The sequence below is a fragment of the Hypanus sabinus genome, chromosome 20 (genome assembly GCF_030144855.1).
Source record: "Hypanus sabinus isolate sHypSab1 chromosome 20, sHypSab1.hap1, whole genome shotgun sequence".
Taxonomy (NCBI): Eukaryota; Metazoa; Chordata; class Chondrichthyes; order Myliobatiformes; family Dasyatidae; genus Hypanus; species Hypanus sabinus.
In genome coordinates, this window is record NC_082725.1 from 63,994,108 (window position 1) to 64,016,538 (window position 22,431).

At 39.1% G+C, this 22,431-nt stretch overlaps 1 protein-coding gene across 3 annotated transcripts in view; it reads left to right on the forward strand.

Moving 5' to 3' along the window:
- Positions 1-22,431, forward strand: part of cdyl (chromodomain protein, Y-like) — a 206,984-nt gene that overhangs the window by 100,458 nt on the left and 84,095 nt on the right. For 2 of the 3 annotated variants that reach the window (XM_059945665.1, XM_059945666.1), the window contains one exon: positions 12,274-12,940. The exons of the other annotated variant lie outside the window; for it this stretch is intronic. In XM_059945665.1, coding sequence (XP_059801648.1) covers positions 12,274-12,940 — 667 coding nt within the window. The remainder of the gene's footprint in view (positions 1-12,273; positions 12,941-22,431) is intronic. 3 annotated transcript variants of the gene reach the window in all.

The window sequence follows — 22,431 nt, forward strand, 5'->3', positions numbered from 1 at the left end:
CCCTTCGAAAGAAAGCCAAGCGGCAGGCGCATAAACTAATACTAATATTACCCCCATTTCAAGATGGCAGCTCCATAAAAAGTTTTTAAAAAAACTATATAACACCCAGATTAAGATATAGGGTTGCAAAAAGAAAATATATATCAGTCAGAATGAAAAAAACTAATATAATAAAACAAACAATCATTAATAAAAAAAAGTATGAACATTAAAATTTGAAAGTGTAATATACCTTTAAAAAAAAATTCCATGTTCAAATACAAGAAAGATGATGTTTCAAAAGCAAAGACTTTGGGAAGAAGAAACGACATTTTGAAAAAGCGTTATTACAAAGTATAAATATAAGTTCAGCAATCTATTAAAAAAATTTTAGTAAAAAAGAGTTATCAAAATAGAATTAAAAAAAAGATTTAATAGACACTACAATATATATAAAAAAAGACTAAAAAATTCAAAACATTCGTCCCATTTCTAAGTACAGGCAGACAAATAAACGCTTACAGAAAGTGAAGTCTTATGGGAAGAAGAAACGACATTTTGAAAAAAAAGTAATTCATTATTACAAAATACAAACGTGTATAAAAAAGGATATTATAAAAATTAAAAGAGCATCTATAAACAATGATAATAGTAGTAAAAAAAAAGAACCAGACCCGTAGATCAGGATAAGAAGTTGTAACCCAGCTTCATAGATTAAAACTTAAAATGAGATGGCATCCTCCCTCCGAAAAATCTTCAATATAACACATAGTTCAAGTTGCACTAGAAGATCGATATTCTTCAACAAATTTCTTCGCTTCTTCCGGAGTGTTGAAAAATTGTTGACTGTTGTCGTTCAGCGCAATTCTAAGCTTCGCTGGATACATTAAAGCGTGTTTAAGTCCAATCGAGTGAATCTCTGCCATCACTGGTTTAAAAGCGATTCTCGCTCTCATTACCTCGTATGAATAATCCTCAACAATTCGAAATGTGTTGTCGTTGTGAGAAATCATACCTTTTTTATGAGCTAATCGAATTAGAAGCTCTTTCTCACGAGGATAATGAAGGCGAACAATCACCGCTCGTGGTTTAACACTCATAGTCGAAAATCTCGCAACTCTGTGAGCGCGATCGATAACAGGTTTAGCTTGCAAACCTTCATCACCGAAAATTTCCCACAATAATTTGGAGAAAAATTCAGTTAAATCACCGGACTCAACTTTTTCGGGAAATCCGATGATACGCAAATTCTGTCTGCGAGATCGGTTTTCGAGATCAGTAATTTTAAACTTATACTGATCCATAGTTTTAGCAGTCGACTCTATCTTCTTCTCCAACGCTTCAATTGTACGTGCTTTTTCACAAATTGATTTTTCAAGAGTCGTGATCTTATCTTCATGCCGCTGTATATCTGATGCCTGCGATTGAAACTTAGTTTCAAGCGATCTAACAACTTCTTCAAGTTCAGATATTTTCGTGGTAAGCTTATTTTCCGAACTTCCCAGTTTACTTTCCAATTTACCTTCTAACCTGCCTTCCAAACCAGCAAGTTTAGCATCCAGAAGGCTAGCAATTATGTCGATAGGTAAAGGATCCTTAGACGATTTCTTGCTTGTAGCCATTTTAAGTTTGACAAGATTAGATCAAATATTATTTTAGGAAAAAAAAAGTTAATCAGAAGTAGCAACTCATATGATTAAGTTCGAAAAGATTTGATTAAAGGGTGATTATAGTTGAAAAAATGAAGAGCGCCTAAAAGGCAGATGTTTACGTCGCCATCTTGAAACTCCACCCCCATACCATCTTTTTCAAATCTCTCAAATCTTATCCAGCTGAATGGGCTGTCATCTAGATTTGGTTGCAGTTTCCACTGGTGTGCCACCGATGTAAAGCAGTGTGTGGATTGTGTGAATTCTCCTGAATTCAATGACCCTCCTTTGTCTTGTGGACATCATTGCATTAGGCCTTGAGCTCTTCTGCCTCCTCTCTACAGGCCAGCTCATGAGCCCCACCATAGTACTGTACTTGACAAACTTGACAATATGATTACTTACAAACATGAGAAAATCTGCAGATGCTGGAAATTCAAGCAACACACTCAAAATGCTGGTGGAACGCAGTAGGCCAGGCAGCATCTGTAGGAAGAAGTACAGTCGACTTTTTAGGCCGAGACCCTTCATCAGGACTAACTGAAAGAAGAGATAGTAAGAGATTTGGAAGTGGGAGGGGGAGATCTGAATTGATTGGAGAAAACAGGAGAAGGAGGGATGAAGCTAAGAGCTGGGAAGTTAATTGGCAAAAGGGATACACAGCTGGAGAAGGGGGAGGATCATGGGACGGGAGGCCGAGGGAGAAAGAAAGGGGGAGGGGAGCACCAGAGGAAGCTGGAGAGCAGGCAAGGAGTGATTGTGAGAGGAAGAGAGGGGAAAAAATAGATAAATAAATAAGGGATAGTGTAAGAAGGGGAGGAGGGGCATTAACCGGTTAGAGAAATCAATGTTCATGCCATCAGGTTGGAGGCTACCCAGACGGAATATAAGGTGGTGTTCCTCCAACCTGAGTGTGACTTCATCTTGACAGTAGAGGAGGCCATGGATAGACATATCAGAATAGGAATGGGACATGGAATTAAAATGTGTGGCCACTGGGGGATCCTGCTTTCTCTGGTGGACAGAGCGTAGGTATTCAGTGAAACGGTCTCCCAGTCTGCGTCAGGTCTCACCAATATACAGAAGGCTGCACCAGGAGCACCGAATGCAGTATATCACACCAGCAGACTCACAGGTGAAGTGTCACCTCACCTGGAAGTACTGTCTGGGGCCCTGAATGGTGGTGAGGGCAGAAGTGTAAGGGCAGGTGTAGCACTTGTTTTGCTTACAAGGATAAGTGCCGGGAGGGAGATCGGTGGGAAGGAATGGGGGGGAACGAATGGGCAAGGGAGTCATGTAGGGAGCGATCTCTGCGGAAAGCGGGGGAGGGAAAGATTTGCTTGGTGGTGGGATCCTATTGGAGATGTCGGAAGTTACGGAGAATTATATGTTGGACCCTGAGGCTGGTAGGGTGCTAGGTGAGGACAAGGGGAACCCTATCCCTAGTGGGGTGGTGGGAGGATGGGTGTAGATGTACATGAAATGGGAGAGATGCATTTGAGAGCAGAGTTGATGGTGGAGGAAGGGAAGCCCTTTTCTTTAAAAAAAAGGAAGACATCTCCTTCATCCTGGAATGGGTCCAACATACAATTCTCCGTAACTTCTGCCACCTCAAATGGGATCCCACCACCAAGCACATCTTTCCCTCCCCCCCCCCCCCACTTTCTGCTTTCCGCAGGGATCGCTCACTATGCGACTCCCTTGTCCATTCATCCCTCCCCACTGATCTCCCTCCTGGAACTTATCCTTGTAAGCGAAACAAGTGCTACACCTGCCCTTACACTTCCTCCCTGTCCACCATTCAGGGCTCCAGACAGTCCTTACAGGTGAGGCGACACTTCACCTGTGAGTCCGCTGGTGTGATATACTCCGTTTGCTGCTCCCGGTGTGGCCTTCTATATATTGGTGAGACCCGACGCAGACTGGGAGACAGTTTCGCTGAACACCTACGTTCTGTCCACCAGAGAAAGCAGGATCTCCCGGTGGCCACACATTTTAATTCAACGTCCCATTCCCATTCTGATATGTCAATCCATGGCCTCCTCTACTATCAAGGTGAAGCCATACTCATGTTGGAGGAACAACACCTCATATTCCGTCTGGGTAGCCTCCAACCTGATAGCATAAACATTGATATCACTAACTTCCGTTAATGCACCTCCTCCCCTTCTTACCCCATCCCTTAGTTATCTATTTTTTCCCTTTTTTAATCTCTCTCTGTCCCACTCACAATCACTCTTTGCCTGCTCTCCATCTTCCTCTGATGCTCCCCTTCCCACTTTCTTTCTCCCGAGGCCTCCCATCTCATGATGCTCCTCCTTCTCCAGCTCTATGTCCCTTTTGCCTATCAATTTTCCAGCCCTCAGCTTCATCACTCCACCTCCTGTCTTCTATCATTTTGGATTTACCCCTCCCACTTTCAAATCTCTTACTATCCCTTCTTTCAGTTAGTCCTGACAAAGGGTTTTGGCCCAAATCATCAACTGTACTTCTTCCTGTAGATGCTGCCTGGCCTGCTGCGTTCCAAAAGCATTTTGTGTGTATAATATGATTACTCGGGTGTTTGGCCTTGTAGTCATGTGTAAGAGTTGTGTACAGCATTTGGCTCAGCACACATCCCTGGGACGAAACTGTGTTAAAGATGATGGGGGAGGGAGGAAAGGTTCTGCATCCTGACTATTTGAGATCTGTTGGTTCGTAAGCCCAACATCCATTTGCACAGTGGTATGTGAGTAGGAGTTTGTTTACCAAGATCTGTGGGACAATAGTGTTGAATACATAAATGAAATCCAAAAATAGCACTCTGACATAACTATCCCTGTTTTCCAGGTGTGTCAGGGTCAGTTGCATGACAAGTGCTATGGCATAAACATCATATACACCATAAACATATTGGTGTGTGTCCATTGTGGCAGGATTGGAGGTTTTGATGTGTGCCATGATCAGCCTTACAAAGCACTTCATGATTGGCATCAGTGCCAATGGGTGGTAGTCATTTTGTTTAATTTATTTTTGCACTATTTTACATATTTCTTAAAATATAGAATGCCTATGTGAAATAATGCTATCAAAAAGAGAAGGGCAATGACATGTAGTGTGCAAATTAGTCATATGCTTATGTATATTATCGTGTCATGTACAGTTATGTTTGAGCAATTCTCATGTAACGAGCATATTCACGCAAACAGCAGACACACCTGCCACGTTACCCTTGAGTGGCTGATGGTATACTGTAATTTGTTGTTTAAAAAAATGGCAACCATTCAGAGTTGGGTTTTACCTTAAGACTCTTACACGTGGCTTTCAAGTCCTGGAAATAAGGTGAAAGCCAAAGATGGGCCAATTAAGTATACAAAAATGGAGAGCGTAAAGAAAAATTGAAGGGAAAGCCTGAATTAGTTCGTCTTTAAGTGAGCGTGGTTGTTTCTTCTGTGAATATGGCTAATCCTATGTCAAATTTTGGTGCGGCTGTTTTACATTGCACATCAGATTTTAAAAATCCTGTTTTGAATCAAGCATATGGAGATCCTTGGTGAGCTTTTGTGCAAAAGGAACCCTTCAACAAAAATTCTCCCATATGCACGCCAACAAATGTCACAGCATATGTCAGTAATATTAAACCTGTTTCGGATTCTGAAGTGTTTGCCATAGGTTTTCAAAAATCATTTGTGACTGATTTCATTGATGAGTAATTAAAATAGAAAGCCATTAACCTTGATGAAAGACTTCAGATACATTGTCCAGCTGTAAAGATGAGCCCATGGCAATGAGAATGAAAATGAGGGGAATATTGTAATGATTTACATGTAAATTCTATAGGGTGCTATTTCTTTTATCCAGTAACAATATTTTCAAACCATAATCCCAAGGGCTGACTTTACATGTCCATACTGATCCTGGTGACAGTGTTTTGTAATTTGAAATCAATTTGCCTTAACTTTGAAATGCATATGTTGGACCCCTGCACTCTTTATGCTGTCTGGTCAGGACTGGCTGTGCTTTTAATAAGATAACTCAATTTTGTCTATCATGCTGGTACCATGTTGGTGTTTTATTCAGACATACATGGATTGAAGCAAACCTAATTTGTAATCTGTCAGTAAAGGTCTTTAGCACAGAAATTGATCCTTTCAGTCACAATGTTTCTTGGTTTTCTTGATCTAAAGGTATTGTTGTTTGATTGAATACTCAAGACTGTACAGAAAATAATTGCTGACCAAAGATTCAGAAAATTAAACAATTCGTGTTCACCCAGCTTTTTGCTTTATTTGTAATGAGAATTGAAAGTATGCTTCAACAAAAATCTGAAGCAGCTTTGATTGTGAGCTTGTATCCAGTGCTCTATCGAACTTCCAACTATTTGATGTATGTGAGAAGCTTCATCTATCATTTTTCCTGAAAATATAGCAGATTCCAAAAATTTTAAATTAGATCAGTAAAGGCTGGTCAGGCATTATCTGTGGAAAGAGAAACAGTTAATATGTCAGATTAAAGACTCTTCATCAGATAAGCACCATTAGCCATATTTCTGATACTGTAGTTAAATAAATTTGTATTGAACTAGTCTATTAATTTGTTTTTGTTATCAGCAAGAATAATGAACAGTGCCAGTAGAAACTTGTTGACATATCAGATAATGATTTCTCAGATATTGATCTGGAAATTAATTCAGCAGATTGATAGTTTACTGAGCATATGATGAAATTGTTTGTAAAAGTTTAATTATCACAATAACTTCCAATTTTCCTACGGCAAAATATTTTTAAAAGGAGTGGACTTTATGATTTTATTGTGGGAGATTCATTTAAAGGAATATGACAGAACATTTAGATAAGCTTTTTAAATCCTTCATTTCCACAATAATGGGCTGGATGTTAATTTGTATAGAAAAAAAATGTCCAATGCCCAAAATACAGCCAATACAAAATAGTTGGTATAATTTTTAATAGCCTAGATTAGCTTTTCTCAACCTTTTTTGGCCAGAGGAATCCTTGAAATAACTTTCAGGTCTTGTGAAACCTCTATAAAAATTATATCTACAGCTCACAGTACGTTAGCATGATCAGCAAGTTGTAGATATAATAATCCAAAAATTATTGTCCTTGCTCTTTTGAGTAGAGAATGAATTTTAGCTTGCCTTTCTTGAAATTAATCTTTCTTTCCCTTACATAACTTTTAAAAACACATAAGGCAAATATTATAAATTTCTCAATTCTGCGTTGAAATTAAGATAAGTACACATCGATCTTGCCCTCAGCTGAAAGAAGACTGTTTCTGTTCTGACTCTTGATGCTTGTTAAACAAGAAAAAGCTTGTTCACACATGTAAGAAGTTGAAAACTGCAGCAAAATATTCATTGCTTTCCTATGAATGTTAGGATACTCTTTTTTCACAGAGATCAAGAATTTGTCCTGGGGCAGGTCAATAAATCTCATCTTGAGTGCATGATCAGAATGCAGCTCATGAAGTTCTTCCTTTTCTCTCAAAGTCAATCCTCAAGCTGAGCAGAAGATTCAGAGAAAGGGTCCCTCACCTAGTCATACACTTTTGTTGAAAGGGAGGAAAAATACTGTTCAGTTTTGATGTGCAGTTCTTCCAAGTGATTTTCAATAAGACTCAAGACTTTCTGATATCCTTCCTCACTCTCAAGACCAAGAAGCAGCGGAAACACTTCAAGATTTCCTTTTGCAATATGATTTTTCCAAAGATTCAGTTTCCTTTTAAATCTAAGAATCTTGTCACTTGAAGTCAAAACACTTTCTCCAGGGCCTTGTAGAGACTTGTTCAACTGGTTCAGATGATGAAAAATGTCTGTTGAGTAAGCTAGTTTCTGCAGCTATTCCTCATGTTCAAACTCGGCAAAATCTGGCTTACTGTTTTCTTGAAAGTACTCCTGCAATTCACCTTTCAGCTTAAGAGCCCTGTTGACAACTCTTCCTCTGCTAAGCCACTGGATTTCTGTTTGTAGCAGAAGATTGGTGTGCTCTCTGTCTTAAGTTTTCAGTTTATTTTTAAACATTCTCAAGTGAACTGGTCTTAAAGCTATTAAAAGCTATTAAGTCTTTTTACTGACTGTGACTTTATTTTCAAATGCTTTAATCTGTTTGTGATTCCAACAGTCATTTAAAGTAATCAGCACTTTTAAGTGTCATGTGGCTGTGTTCTGTAGTTAAGTGTCTTTTCAATTTTGCTGGAGCCATTGCTACATTCACAAGTTGTTTGTCACAGACTAGGCACAATGACTAGGACAACTTCGATCAACAGTCCATGTAAAACCCATTGATAAGTAGCTTTCATTGTAAAGATGGACTTTTTTGTGTTCATTGTTGCATTCGTGCAATGAAATGACTCCAAAAATAGGAATTCTTCATCATTAACCTTATTTGAATTGTCCATAGGCCTAGGCCTAGGATCCTTCCATACCTTCCATCTCACACCACCTCTTCAAAAATCACTACATTGGTCTATCTTTAGGACAAAAATTTCCCTCCAATTTTCTACTATAACCGTAGAGTTTGTTTGCTCCCATAAGTGGGTCAATGGCACAAAGAGCAAGTTTGGGGAGGTACTTCAGGAGGGAGAGGCTGACGTCACAGCCCAAATTGGGCGAATCCATTCAATGCTAGAAAAATGCACTTCATGCTCCTCAACAGCCTACAGTCCTCCCCTCCTTGCAATGCAGTGCTCACCAATTATCAGCATATTCAGATGTGGTCTGTTCGTTCCCTAAATAAGTGATCTCCCTAATTCATCTCCCTAAAAATCATCTCCCTAATTGTTAATTGTTTTTCCATTGTCATATGTATGTCATATATGAAATATGTATATGCCATCCAAACAGACTATTTCATGCATAATTACATTGAGGTAGTAGAAAGGAAGATGCAGAATAGTGTTGCAGTTACAAAGAAAATGCAATGCATGTAGACAAAGTACAAGTGAAGAAGCAGATTGAGAAATCAAATGTTCACCTTTATTATATAAGAAAGCTGTTCAAATGTTTCTTTCAGGAGAAGCGCAGTCGACGTTTCAGGCCGAGACATTGACAGTGCTTCTCTCTATAGATGCTGCCTGGCCTGCTGTGTTCCACCAGCATTTTGTGTGTGTTGCTTGGATTTCCAGCATCTGCAGATTTCCTCATGTTTGCCTGTTCAGAAGTTTGCTTGCTGCTGGCCGAGTGGTACATGTTCTCAAATTTTCATATCTTTTGCCTTATGGGATGGGATGAAGATGCAAACCACATCCATCCTTTGGTATGTTGACCAGAACTGCACACAAGAATATTTTGTGTGGTCTAATCAATTTTTTTTTTTGTAAAATTGCAACATTATTTCCAAACTAAACTTTACTTCTTACATTAACATCCAAATTATTAACATACATTACAAGCAACAAGGGTCCCAGCACAGATTCCTGCAGCATACTACTGATTATAGACAGCCAGTCAGAAAAGCATCTGTCCATCCTGACCATCTGCCTCCTGTCACCAAGTCAGTTTTGGAACCAATTAGCCAGCTTTCCTTGAAGGCGCACATTCAGTGATTCAGGAACAGCTTCTTCTCCTCTGCCATTTGATTTCTGAATCAACATTGAACCTGCTGTGAACACTACTTCATACTTTTTGATTTCTCCTTTTCTGCACTACTTATTTCAAATTAACTATTTAATAGATATATGCTTACTGTAATTCATTTTTTCCACTAAATATTTATTTACCATGTGTTTCATTTACTACTGCTGTATACTTAACACATTTCACAAAGTATTCTGATTCTGATTCTGATTCCATGTGCCTTAATATCTTTTTTTAAATGAAAGCATAATCCAGCATTATCTGGTTTTAATACAAGTTGTTATACTATCTTTTTTGCTTAAGTGAAAAGTTTATGGTAAGTTTTACATTTTACATTTCCTGTATAATTATCAGCTGTATTATGTTACAGTGCCAAAGTACTCTGGGACGTTTTTCATTTACAAATTGGGTTCCTTTCTCACACCACTGCCAATCAACCTGTTTCCATCTGGTGGCCGTTGTGTTATGGCTGTATAAATTCTACTGAATATTCTTGCTTCAAGCAAGTCCTAATCTTTACCCTCACAGTCATTTTGCTCTCCCAGTAGCAGGTGGAGAAAATAGCAGAGGAAGCTAGCAATAGCTTCAGTTACTGTGTCTTCAAAAATTCGTTCAATTCATTACACATTCTTTTTTGCAGAGCATTCTATTTTGAACCTGTTATTTTGGGGACACTGTGGATCCACGTATGTTTTGGTAAATGACTTTGTCCACATCTGGTGGCTACAAGGTCTATATGGAACACTGTAGTAGTTTGGTATGTGTGCAAAGTACCAAAACGAGTGACAATTATGAGAAACTAATGAAAGATGTGAAGATCTTATTTAAGGTAAATTTATAAATATGAAATCTTAAAAAGCTTTTTTTTACAAGAACATGGATGCTACAAATCATGTTTACATACATAGAGATTCGGCACGGTAACAGGCCCTTCCGGCCCAACAAGCCCACGCAGACTAATTACACCCATATGACTAATTAACCCGTTAACACATATGTCTGGAATGTAGGAGGAAACCGGAGCACCCAAAAGAAACCCATACAGTAACAGGAAGACCATACCAGCATCTTACCAACAGCAGTGGAATTGAATCTGGTTTGTTGGTGCTCTAATGTTTTGCTAACTGCTACGACACAGTTATTTAACCACTACACTACTATGTTATTTCATGTAGCTAGTTATCATCATTTGTAGAGCAAGAATATCAATCAGAAAGGCTGTATGACTATCAACTAATCTATTAATATGACCAATGATGTATTTAGACCCAAGGAAAGTCTGTAGAGCACAACTGCACAAGTCCAATGAGCACATCTTTTCCATGCCAGTCAGTCTTCTGCCTAGTCTTATCTACCTACACCCATATCATAGCCCTTTATACCTCTCTCATTCATGTACCTATCCAAACTGCTCTTAAGTATTCGAATTGAACTCGTATCTGTGGCTTCCACAGGCAGCTCATTTCACACTAGCCACCCTCTGAGTGAAGAAATTCCATTTCAGGTTCCCTCTTAAATATTTCACCTTTCACCCTAAACCCAATCTCACCCAATCTTAGTGGAAAAAGCCTGCTTGTATTTACCCTATCTGTACCTCTCATAGTTTTGTATACCTCTATCTAATCTCCCCTCATTCTCTTCTGCTGCAAGGAATAATGTCTTAACCTGGTCAACTTTTCCTTGTAACTTGGGTCCTCAAGTTCTAGCAACATTTTTACAAATTTTCTCTGCACTCTTTCAAGCTTGTTGATATCTTTTTTTGTAGTTAAGTAACCAGAACTGCACATAATACTCCAAATTCGGACTTGCCAATATCTTATACAACTTCAACAACTATACTCAATGCCAGTGTACCAAGACCGCTCTTTATCGCCCTATCTACCTATGGTGCTACATTTACGGAATTATGGACTTGTATTCCAAGGTCTGTTTGTTCTACCGCACACCTCAGTCCCTATCGTTCTTGTCCTGGTTTGTCCTCTCAAAGTGCAACATTTCACACTAGACTGCATTAAATTCCAACTGCTATTTTTTTTTTACCCATTTACCTCAGCTGTTCCAGATCACTTTGCAAGCTTTGATTGCCTTCCTCACTGTTCACTGTACCTTGTGATCTTGGTATCATCAGCAAATTTGCTGATCCAGTTTTCCACATTGCTGTCAAAAATCATTAATCTGATGATAAGCAACAGTGGATCCAGCACCAAATCCTGTGGCACACCACTAGTAATGGACTTTTAATCAGCAAGACAACTTTCTGCTATCACTCTCTGGCTTCTCTCGCTAAGCCAATGTGAATTCAATTAACTTCTTCATCTTGAATGCCAAGTGACTTAAACTTTCTGGATCAGTGTCCCATGGAGTTTGATTATAGCCTAAAGGAGAACTGGTTTGGCAGATGATGATTATAAATCACCACGGCCAAGGAATCAAGTACTGGTGTGAAGTTGTACTTTTTAATTTTCAATGTTATATCAGGTAAAGATTACCTGATAAAAGACAGGGCTAATGATAAAATTATCATTAAAATATTCAAAAAGCAACTTGCTGGAAAGTGAATTTTTTCTATTATCGTACATCTCTATGGCAGAGCCCACGTGGAATTATTTTCTGGACCTCCACATTATTTTGCTGTGTAAAATGGGTGAGTAAAGTTGCAATCTTTCAGAAGGGCCTTTCTGGGTTTTGGTCTTTTACTGCTGCTAGAGTACGTTTTTCATTGGACAATATAGTCACTAACATTCCTACAGCTCCTGTAAGCTGCTATGGTTCCCATACATGTTGTTACGTAAAGATGTGACATCAGCTTTAACAGTACATATATTATATTCCTTATATTCTTCATGGAAGTATTAAGTAAGAGCAAACATGGTCCAAGACTGGTCATTTACTAGACTAGACCCAGTCCTGATGAAGGGTCTTGGCCTTCTGGGTTCCTCCAGCATTTTGTGTGTTGCTAAGTTTTTAGACTTACTCCTTTAAAATTAGTAGTGTAGATGCAACATTCATAATTTAGAGCATAATTCACAGCAAGTTCTGTGTCACTGATTCCTGTGTTTCCTGATTTAATAGGTAGAGAGAATTGTGGCCAAGAGGAAAAATAAAAAGGGGCGAACAGAGTACTTGGTCCGATGGAAAGGTTATGACAGTGATGATGACACATGGGAACCAGAACATCATCTGGTGAATTGTGAGGAGTATATTCTGGAGTTTAACAGGCAGCACAGTGATAAGCAAAAAGATGGACCTTTTTCCAGAGCAAACAAACATTCTTTAAACAATGCTCGCAAACAAATTTCCAGGTCGACCAACAGTTCTCTGTCAAAGTCTTCTCCCAGATCACCAGGAATTGGTAAAGACACTGACTCAAAAAACTCCAGCCAGTTTTTGTCAAGTCACCAGAAATTCCGAAAAACCAGCTCTCAAACTCTATCCAGTAGGAAGACAATGGACCTTACTAAATCAGGCATCAAAATCCTGGTTCCCAGAAGCCCTCTAAAGAATAGGATAGTAGTTGATGGCTTTCAGGATAATTCATCAGATAGATTTGATCAAATGGCACAGAATCCAGACTCTGTAGCACCAGACCTGGCTATTGAAAAGCCATTTGGGACTTTGCTTGTCCCTGGAACAGAGAGAGCAAGAATGGGAACCAGGCCAAGAACGCAACCATCGTCACCCCAGCTGCCACTTCCAGTCACAGGGGCCATGGCTTCTGCATTATCATTTAATGGAAAAGGTAAGTTTGAATGTGTTTCCATTACTACTTATTTTAAGAAAAGCAGAATAATTGTCCGTTGAATTATTACACAATTCCTTATGGTTTATTGGTCATCGTAAAGCTTGAATATTATGTTCCATAGAGCTACAATGAAATTAAGTTCATGAAATCTAGCCAAAAAATCTTGTAGTTTCACACACTATCTCTTATTAGCTGCAGTGTTAGCCACATATTTTGAAGTTTAAAAAATTGTTTCCCAATATTGAATACAGTTTTAAACAGAAAAAAAGTCTAGCATTCATTAAATGGTGTTTCTTTTGTTTTCCCTGTTTCTTTGTATAACCTTTATATACACTGGTCATTTTGATAGCCTGAAATTATGTGCAATCAGTATTTCCCCATATTGAATGACAGGCCTTCACTTGAATGCTGGTGGGCTACACTAAGTGTGTTTTTAAGATAGTGCAGTGGCAATTCCAGCCCTTTAAGGTTTCAGTTAGAGTATGCCAAATTTTACATCCAATCCCATTTATGAAAATCCTGGTTGCCAAAAATTTGAGTGAAATGAAAATTAACCACTGCATTTTTAAGTGATTTTGAAGGAAGCAGCATCTCCATATTTGGTAAAAAAACTAAACTGGAATTTTTAGTTTTTGGGCAAGAAACCACTTTTATGTAGGCATCTACATAAATATGTTCATGAATTCTATCACCCTTTGTTTCTTAGAAAGTAAGGCTATCTTGAACTTTCAACTATGACAGTTTGGGTACAAATGTAGCCTGGCCTACAGATCGAAACATACAAGTTAAAATTGTGTTCCCAGTGGTTTGAGTGTCTTCCATGATTGATCTTTGCCCAGGCTTTGGTCACCTGGTATAAAATCTCATACTGTAATATGATTAATGTATCTTTACTAATGTTACTGTGAAAATCCTTGGGTGCATTTATTACATTGAAGACACTGTATAAATGAACTTGCTTTTGTTGTAGTTTACATAAATATCTGAATTTGAAGTTTCTTTATGATTTCACCAGGTTGATTGTCACTTTTCTCTGAGTTCTTTATATCACTATTTCTTTTGTGTATTTTGTATTTTTATATATTTTAGAAATTTTGTTTTCCTTTTTTCTCTGCCCTTTTGTTATACAAAGCCTGACAGCCTTTTTGCTGATATTCATTGTGATAGCCTGCAGATGTCTGAGTTCTTTAAAGTTGGAATTCCAATTTACAGAATTTATTTTCCTCTGTTTACTAATAGTATCTAAACTGTAGGTGTAAGAATAAAGTGTGCATTCTTGGCTTTACTAAAAATATTTTTCAATACTATGAATAATTTTCAGTTGACATTCTCTCCTTGTCAAACTGCAAACCTTTCCTTAAACTCTTGATTTAAATTCATGATGGAATAAAAATTTCCTGGGTCCAGGTTTTTGTGTTTTCATATTGGATGTGGTTTGTTATGCAATACTGAATGGGGAAGCTTGAAGTTCATCATTCACATTCTTGCTTAATATTCCAATAATTTGATCTATATGAAGAGTACCCAAGGTTTTCAGCTATGTCTTGTTGCATGTGACAACAATATTCCAATCCCAACAGAGTTCAAATATTTGCAATACTATGCAAAAGTCTTAGGCTAATGTAAAAAAAAATTCTGTAAAGCAAAGATGCTTACAAAAATAATGAAATAGAAAAGTTACTAAATATCAAAAAAGTTACTAGAAAGACCAATAAACGGGGGAAAAAACTACATCAAATCACTATTTGGTGTGACCTCCCTTTGCCTTTTAAACTGCATCAATTCCCTTGGGTATACTGCCGTGTAGTTTTACAAGAAAATTGGCTGGTAGGTGGCTCCAAGCGTTGTGGAGAGCCTGCCACAGTTTTTTTGCTGACCTTGGCTGGCTGTCTCACTCACTCCTGTCTCACCAGGTAATCACAGACAGCCTCAATGATGTTGAAATTAGGGCTCTGTGGAGGCCATATCTGTAATAACATTCTGTAATGACGTCTGGTCAAGGTGGCACCTGCGTACAATGCTCCTTTGGTCAACATCTTCTGGATAAATCATGAAACCATGTACTTCACTTCTGTGTCTTTTACGTTTGTTTTTCGGCTTGTTTGTGATTCTGAAACTATTAGAGCTTGTGATTTGCTGTTCGGAGATTGTTCGGGTGTTTCAGTGCTCTGCCGTCTCTAAGAGGATTACGGGAGACAGGCAGTGTGCACAAACCTCATGGTGGGCAGGCTGCGGGACAGGGTGCAAACTGATGTTTGGCTCCATTTTGTTGATTGAAGGTTCCATTGTGTGCCGATTAAAGCAATGAGGGAGAATGGAACATTGAGGCTAAAATGGGTGATGAGCATGGGCTGTTTGTCTTTTGATTGCTCTGCTACTGGAGAGAGGGGAGCCTGTTGCTTTGTCCAGAGAATGTTGGCCAAGTTTTCTGCATTTTGGATATGGACTTGGGCTGTAGACTTTTTTGGCCTTATAGTTTTTCATATTCTGTTTCTCACCCGATCTTTCTCATTTTTTTTTGTGCAAGGAGGGCTATCTGTGGGTTGATGTGCCTGTCATGTTTTGTTTTATTGTAGTGAGGGGAGTTTCAGGGTTGATGATTGTGCTGCCTTTTCTTTGTTTCATGGCTAAGAATAATTTCAGAGTTGTATACTTTGATAATAAATGAACCATTGACCTTTGTAGAAGTCCTTGTTCTTTGTTGAAGATAGTTCTATATGAACTTGGCCCTGTGTTTGGGGTCATTGTTCTACTGCAGAATGAAGTTAGGACTAATCAGATGCCTCCCTGATGGATGAGAATCTGCTTGTACTTCTCAGCATTGAGGATTCCATTAATTCTGACCAGATCACCAACTCTATTCAAAATGCAACCCCAAACCAGCAGGGCAAACACTCATCCATGTAGTACTCTCTAGCTATTCTATGGACAAACTGCCTCTTGTTTGAGACAAAAATTTCAGATATTGACTCATCAGCTCAGGGCACTTCCTGCCATTGTTCAGCACCCTCATCCACGTACTTTTGTCATAGGTGAGTGGGGTGTACTTGGGTTCCAGTGGTTTCTGTCTGTTCAGAGGGACATCAGTTTGATGTATCTCTCATCTGTTGCACCTAGTTTCCATGGCCAACAACTGTGTTTTTAATCCTCAACCTTGCCTGTTTCTTCATGCTTCTTCAGAAGAATTTGGACACCACATCTTGAAACTCCTGTCTGCTACGATAGTTCTGCTTGGGAAAGACCTTCCTGACGCAGGATGACCACCTTGTGTCTATTGCTATGCTCACTCTTGCCATGGTGTAAGAATTGATGATTTGTCACACCCTCACATTTTAGTTTGGTTGTCCTTTGCCCAATTTGAATCCTTCTGCACACTTTGCTGCTTTCGTTAATCAATTTAGTTCATTCACCTCATTATGTCATTGATCATTAGCAATTGTTATTTTTTTGTTTAATCATGCACAGGGGTATATACCTACAAAGTAATCAGGTTCTTATTTAAAAAGTGGTTTATTACTTAATATGGTACTTTTTCTAACAAGATACAAACATTTCTCTGCAATGTTTAATTTTTTTGAAAATGAATACTTGGAAATCTAAAATTTGTTATTTTCTACTGGCACAGTAATGCAGAAGACAAAAACTAAACATCTAAAACAAAATTTATATTAAAAAATCTAGGATGCTAAGACTTTTGCACAGTACTGTAGTTTGCAGAAGTGACAGCCCTACTGTTCAATAAATATGGTCACAAATATTTTTAATTTATGTTGATAAATTAAGGAGCCAATGGCCAAAGCAAGGACTGTGATAAATCAAATTGAATCAAATTTTATCTGATTTTTTAATGCATAAAAACAGTATAAATTTTCCTTTTCTATTCTTGACTAATCGGTCAGGTGAGCATTACCTTAAGCATGTTGTGACTTTCAGGTGGGAATTAAATACATAAATTTTGAATGATAAGAGTCTCACCCTTTACCCCTTGCGGTCACTAGTGACTACCATATCAGGTAACAAAAGTGCAAAGAATGAGAAAAGATTAGTGGTAGATACAAAAAGAATGCAACAATCTTTTATAGATGTGTAAACGGAAAGAAGATGTGGGATTTCCATGACCAAAATGGAATTCTACTCATGGAGGCAATGAGCATGCCTGAAATGCTTCACATCAGTTTTTATCAAAGGGAATGATGCTGCTGGAGTCTATGCAAAGGACAGTGTTGTTGATAAACTGAATGAGGTAAAATTTGATAAGGTACTAGAAAGGTTAAATGCATTTAAAATGGACAAATCAGCAACCCTCATTGCTGCAAATGTTAAGGATAGAATTTGTAAATGTTGCTTATAATCTTCCAAACATCTCTGGATAGAAGGATTACACCTGGAAAAAGATGCAAAGGTGGTAAACCTGTAGTTCGACTTGTGTAGCGAGGAAACTTCCAGAAATGTCTACAGGGTGCAGAATTTACAGACTCTTGGAAAGGCCTGGATTGATTAGAAAACCAGAATGGATTTGATAAAGGCAAGTTTAACTAATTTGATTGTTCGTTTTTGATGAATCAGCAAAGAAAGTTTGCTACAGAAATATAGTGTGATATGTATGAACTTAGAAAAGGCTTTCAAAGATCGTGTCAATTTACAGCTTATGGGATACAAGAGGCAATAGCAGTATGAATGGAAACTTAATGACAGAAGGCACTGAGTAGTAAGGAATGTTTGTTTCTCACACTGAAGGAGAGTGTGTGGTCCACAAGACCTGGTGTTTTTATGCATAATAAAATGTTGAACTTGATCCTTAAGTGCAAATTTCCAAATGTATTGAAAACAAGAATTTAACATAGTCCTCATTGTTTCCAGAAGGATATGGATAAGGTCGTGGAAGGGAAGACATACACTCAGTGGCCATTTTAATAGGTATACCTGTTGTAACTGTAATCAGAGTAACCAGAGACTGAAGCTGGTGATATAAAAGTCTTTATTCTTCACAACAATCAAGCATGATTCTGGAGACAGTCAGTAAAGGCTCAAATCCAATGGTACATCACATTTTTATACCCTTAAAGATCAAAGGTAACAGTAGATGGTTCAATACAATTTCAATAGTTACAGTGATACTATTTGCTTCAGTACTTTGGACTGGCAAATGATGCAACACTCACAAGATGTGAGCATCAGTGGGGGAAAAAAAGTACAGGTGATGTTTCCGGCCAAAACCCTTCAGCAGGTGGGGGAGGGGAGAGAGAAGCGCAAGGCAATAGGTGAAACTTGGAGGGGGAGTAATGAAGCAAAGAGCTAGGAAGTTAATTGGTGAAAGAGACAGAAGGCCATGGAAAAAAGAAAAAATTGGGGGGGGGGGAGCACCAGAGGAAGGCGATGGGCAGGCAAGAAGATAACATGAGAGAGGGACAAGAGGGTGGGAAATGGAAACGTGTGGGGGGGGGAAGGTATGAATTGAAGCTTTAGAAATTGATGTTCATTCCATCAGGTTGGAGGCTACCCAAATGAAATATAAGATGTTGTTCCTCTAACCAAAGTGTGGCCTTATGCAGACAATGGAGAAGGCCATACATGGACATATTGGAATGAAAATAAGAAGTTGAATTAAAATGGGTGGCTACTGGGAGATCCCGCTTGTTCTGGTGAACGGAGCATAGATGCTCAACGAAGCGGAATCCTAATCTTCGTCAGGTCTCACCGATATACAAGAGGCCACTCTTGGAGCACTGGATATAATAGGTGATCTCAACAGACTCACAGGTGAAGTGTTGCCTCACCTGGAAGGACTGTTTAGGGCTCTGAATGGTAGTAAGGGGGGAGATGTAGGGGCAGGTCTAGCACTTGTTCTGCTTACTAGGATAAGTGCCAGGAGAGAGATCAGAGGGGAAGGACGAAAGGACAAGGGAGTCATGTAAGGAGCAATCCCTGCAGAAAACAAAGTGGGGAGAGAGGCAAAGATGTGAGTCAACTTCAGCTGTGAGTCTGTTGGGGTCATAGGCTTTGTTCACTGCTCCCAGTGTGGCCTCCTGTATATTGGTGAGACCTGACATAGATTAGGAGAGCATTCACCGAGTGACAGGAGACAGAGAAACGGTGGATGAACTGAATAAGTATTTTCTGTGGAAGATACTAGCAGAATGCCAGAAGTGTGAGTGTGTCAGGGAACAAAAATGAGTGTTGCTGTTACTAAGGAGAAGGTGAAAGGATGCTGAAAAGTGTGAAGTGTAAATAACCTGGACCAGATGCACTACACCCCAGGGTTCTGAAAGAGTAGCTGAAGAGATTTTGGAGGCAGTAGCAATGCTCTTTCAAAGACTGCCAGATTCTGGAACGGTTCTGGATGACTGAGAAATTGCAAATGTTATTCTGGTCTTTAAGAGAGGGAGGTAGAAGAAGGGAAATTATAAGCCTGACTTCAGTGTTGGAAAGATGTTGGAGACAATTGTTGAGAATGTGGTTTCAGAGTACTTGGAGGCATATGACAAAATAGGCCAAAGTCAGCATGGTTTCCTTAAGGAAAAGTCTTGCCTGACAAATACGTTGAAATTTCTTGAGGAAATAGTAGGCAGGATGGGCAGCGGAGAGTCAGTGGATATTGTCTGTTGGAATTTTCAGAAGGCCTTTGTCAAGTTGCCACACATGAGGCTGCTTAACAAGATAAAAGCCAATGTTACTATAGAAAAGATACGAGCAAGGACAGAAAATTGACTGACTGGCCAAGAGTTGGAATAAAGGCAGCCTTTTCTTGTTAGCTGCAAGTGACTAGTGGTGTTCCACTGGGGCTCAATGTTGGGACCACTTCTTTTCATGTAATAGTCAATAATTTGGATGAAGGAATTGAGGGTTCTGTGACCAAGTTTGCAGATGATGCAAAGGTAGATGGAGGAGTAGGTAGTGTTAGGGAAGTAGGGTGTCTAGGAGAATGGATAAAGTGGCAGATGGAATAAAGTGGAGAGCACTTTGATAGAAAGAATAAAGGCTTAGACTATTTTCTAAATGGGGAGAAAATTCAAAATTCAGATATATTCTCATGCTGGATTCTTGAAGGTTGACTTGCTTGGTTGAGTTGGTGGTGAGGAAGGCAAATGCAATGTTTGCTTTTATTTTGAAAGAAGTAGAATACAAGAGCAAGGATGTTAATGGTGAGGGTTTATAAGGTATTGGTCAGATCACCCTTGGAGTATTATGAGCAGTTTTGGGCCACTTATTTAAGAGAAGATGTGCTGGCATTGAAGAGGGTCCAGAAGAGGTTCACGAGAATTATCTCAGAAATGAGGGTTAACATACAGTCTAAGGAGCATTTGATGGCTCTGGGCCTGTACTTGCTGGATTTCAGAAGAATGTGGGGGGGTGGGATCTCATTGAAACATATCGAATATTGAAAGGCGTAGATAGAGTAGATGTGGAGAGGATATATCCTATAGTGTGGGAGCGGACAGCTTCAGAATATAAGGACATTCATTTGGAACAGAGCTGAGAAAGAATTTCTTTAGCTAGAGGCTAGTAAATCTGTGGAATTGCCACAGACGGCTGTGAAGGCCAACTCCTTGGGTATACTTAAAGTGGAGGTTGATGGGTTGAAAGCTCTCCGTTTCTTTCTAGACCCCAACAGGAAGGCCTCAGAGCTCCATTTCTTTCTGGACAGCAGACTCAACCAGTTCCCCACCACCACCATTCTCCTCTGCCTAGCGGAACTTGTCCTCACTCTAAATAATTTTTTCTTTTGCTCTTCCCACCTCCTTCAAACAAAAAGGGGTAGCGCTGGGCACTCACATGGATCCCAACTATGCCTGCCTATTTGTCGGCTATATGGGACAGTCTATGTTCCAAGCCTACACTGGTGACTATCCCACACTTTTCTTATGCAACTGCATTTGTGCTGCTTTCTGCACCAGTACTGAACTTGTCAATTTCATCCACTTACCCTCCAACTTCCACCCTGCCCTCAAATTCACCTGGTCCATTTCCAACACTTCCCTTCCCTTTCTCAATCTCACTGTCTCTATCTCTGGAGATAGCTTATCCATCAATAAACCAATAGACTCTCACAGTTACCTGGACAATATCTCATCCCACCCTGCTACTTGTAAAAATGCCATCCCCTTCTCCCAATTCCTCCATCTCTGCCACATCTACTCTCAGGATGAAGCTTTTCATTCTAGAACGAAGATGTCCTCCTTTTTCAAAGAAAGGGTCTTCTCTTCCTCCACCATCAATGCTCTCCTCAACCACATCTCTTCCAATTCATGCACTTCTGCTGTTACCCTATCCTCCTGCCACTCTACCAGGAATAGGATTCCTCTTGTCCTCACCTACCACCCCACCAGCCTCCGTGTCCAGCACATAATTCTCCAAAATTTCCACCACCTTCAGCTGGATCCCACCTTCAAACACATCTTCCCTCCCCCTCCAAGTTTCACATATCGCCTGGTGTTTCTCACTCCCCTACCCCCACATTTCAATTCTATTCATTGGCTTTTTTTTCCAGTCCTGCCGAAGAGTTTTGGCCTGAAACGTCGACTGTGCTTTTTTCCATAGATGCTACATGGCCTGCTGAATTCATCCAGCATTTTGTGTCTGTTGCATTGATAGGTTCTTGATTAGTTAGGGGATCAAAAGTTATGGGAAGAAGACAGGAAAATAGGGTTAAGAGAGATAAGAAATCAGCCATGATGGAATGGTGGAGCAGACTCGATGAGCTAAATGGCTTAATTGTGCTTCTATGTCTTGTGGTCAAATGGAGTGTAATGATTTAGATTAATGTTTCATCATCACAATGTCCACAGCAATTGCAGTTTATGTATAAAATAGTGACCTTGTCCGAAGAGTCACTTATTATAAATGAGTAACTTATGGTGGCTCTTCAAAAAGGTTTGCAAGCTTATCCCATTGTCCTAATTTTTCAACTAAACCCTGCCTCTCTTCCTTCCTTTAATCCACAACTGTGTAATTAAACAGCATATTTATTGAATATTTATCCTTCTCCCTTTTGTTTTGCCATTTACATCAAATCTACATACCTGGGTTCTGCCACTGAAAACAAAAATCCCTGATCAAAAATCTCTACATGGACTCTTCTGTTAAATTCTTCCTTATGCACTTAACAGCTTGCATGCCAATCTTGTCTGCAACATCTTAATTTGATTCTATCCAATTGGTTTTCTGTTATGATACTTATAAATGTCCTTGTCCTTAACAAAGACAAAAATGATATTCTTTTAACTGTGATCATGGCAAGAAATTATCCATAATTTGCTTTAATTCCTGCCATAATTCCCATTACTAGCCACTGATCCTTCTATCTCCCTGGATGAAAACTAAACCGTTCCATTTTTAACCTTGGTATTATATTGGAGCAGTTAAGCTTCCCCTATATATCTGTTCCTTCCATCTCCAAGACTATTACATTATCTGAATCTTCTGCCGTGTTGCAGTGAAGTCATCGTTATCGCTAGAAATAATTATTTCAGTACTTTGGGGTTGCCCTC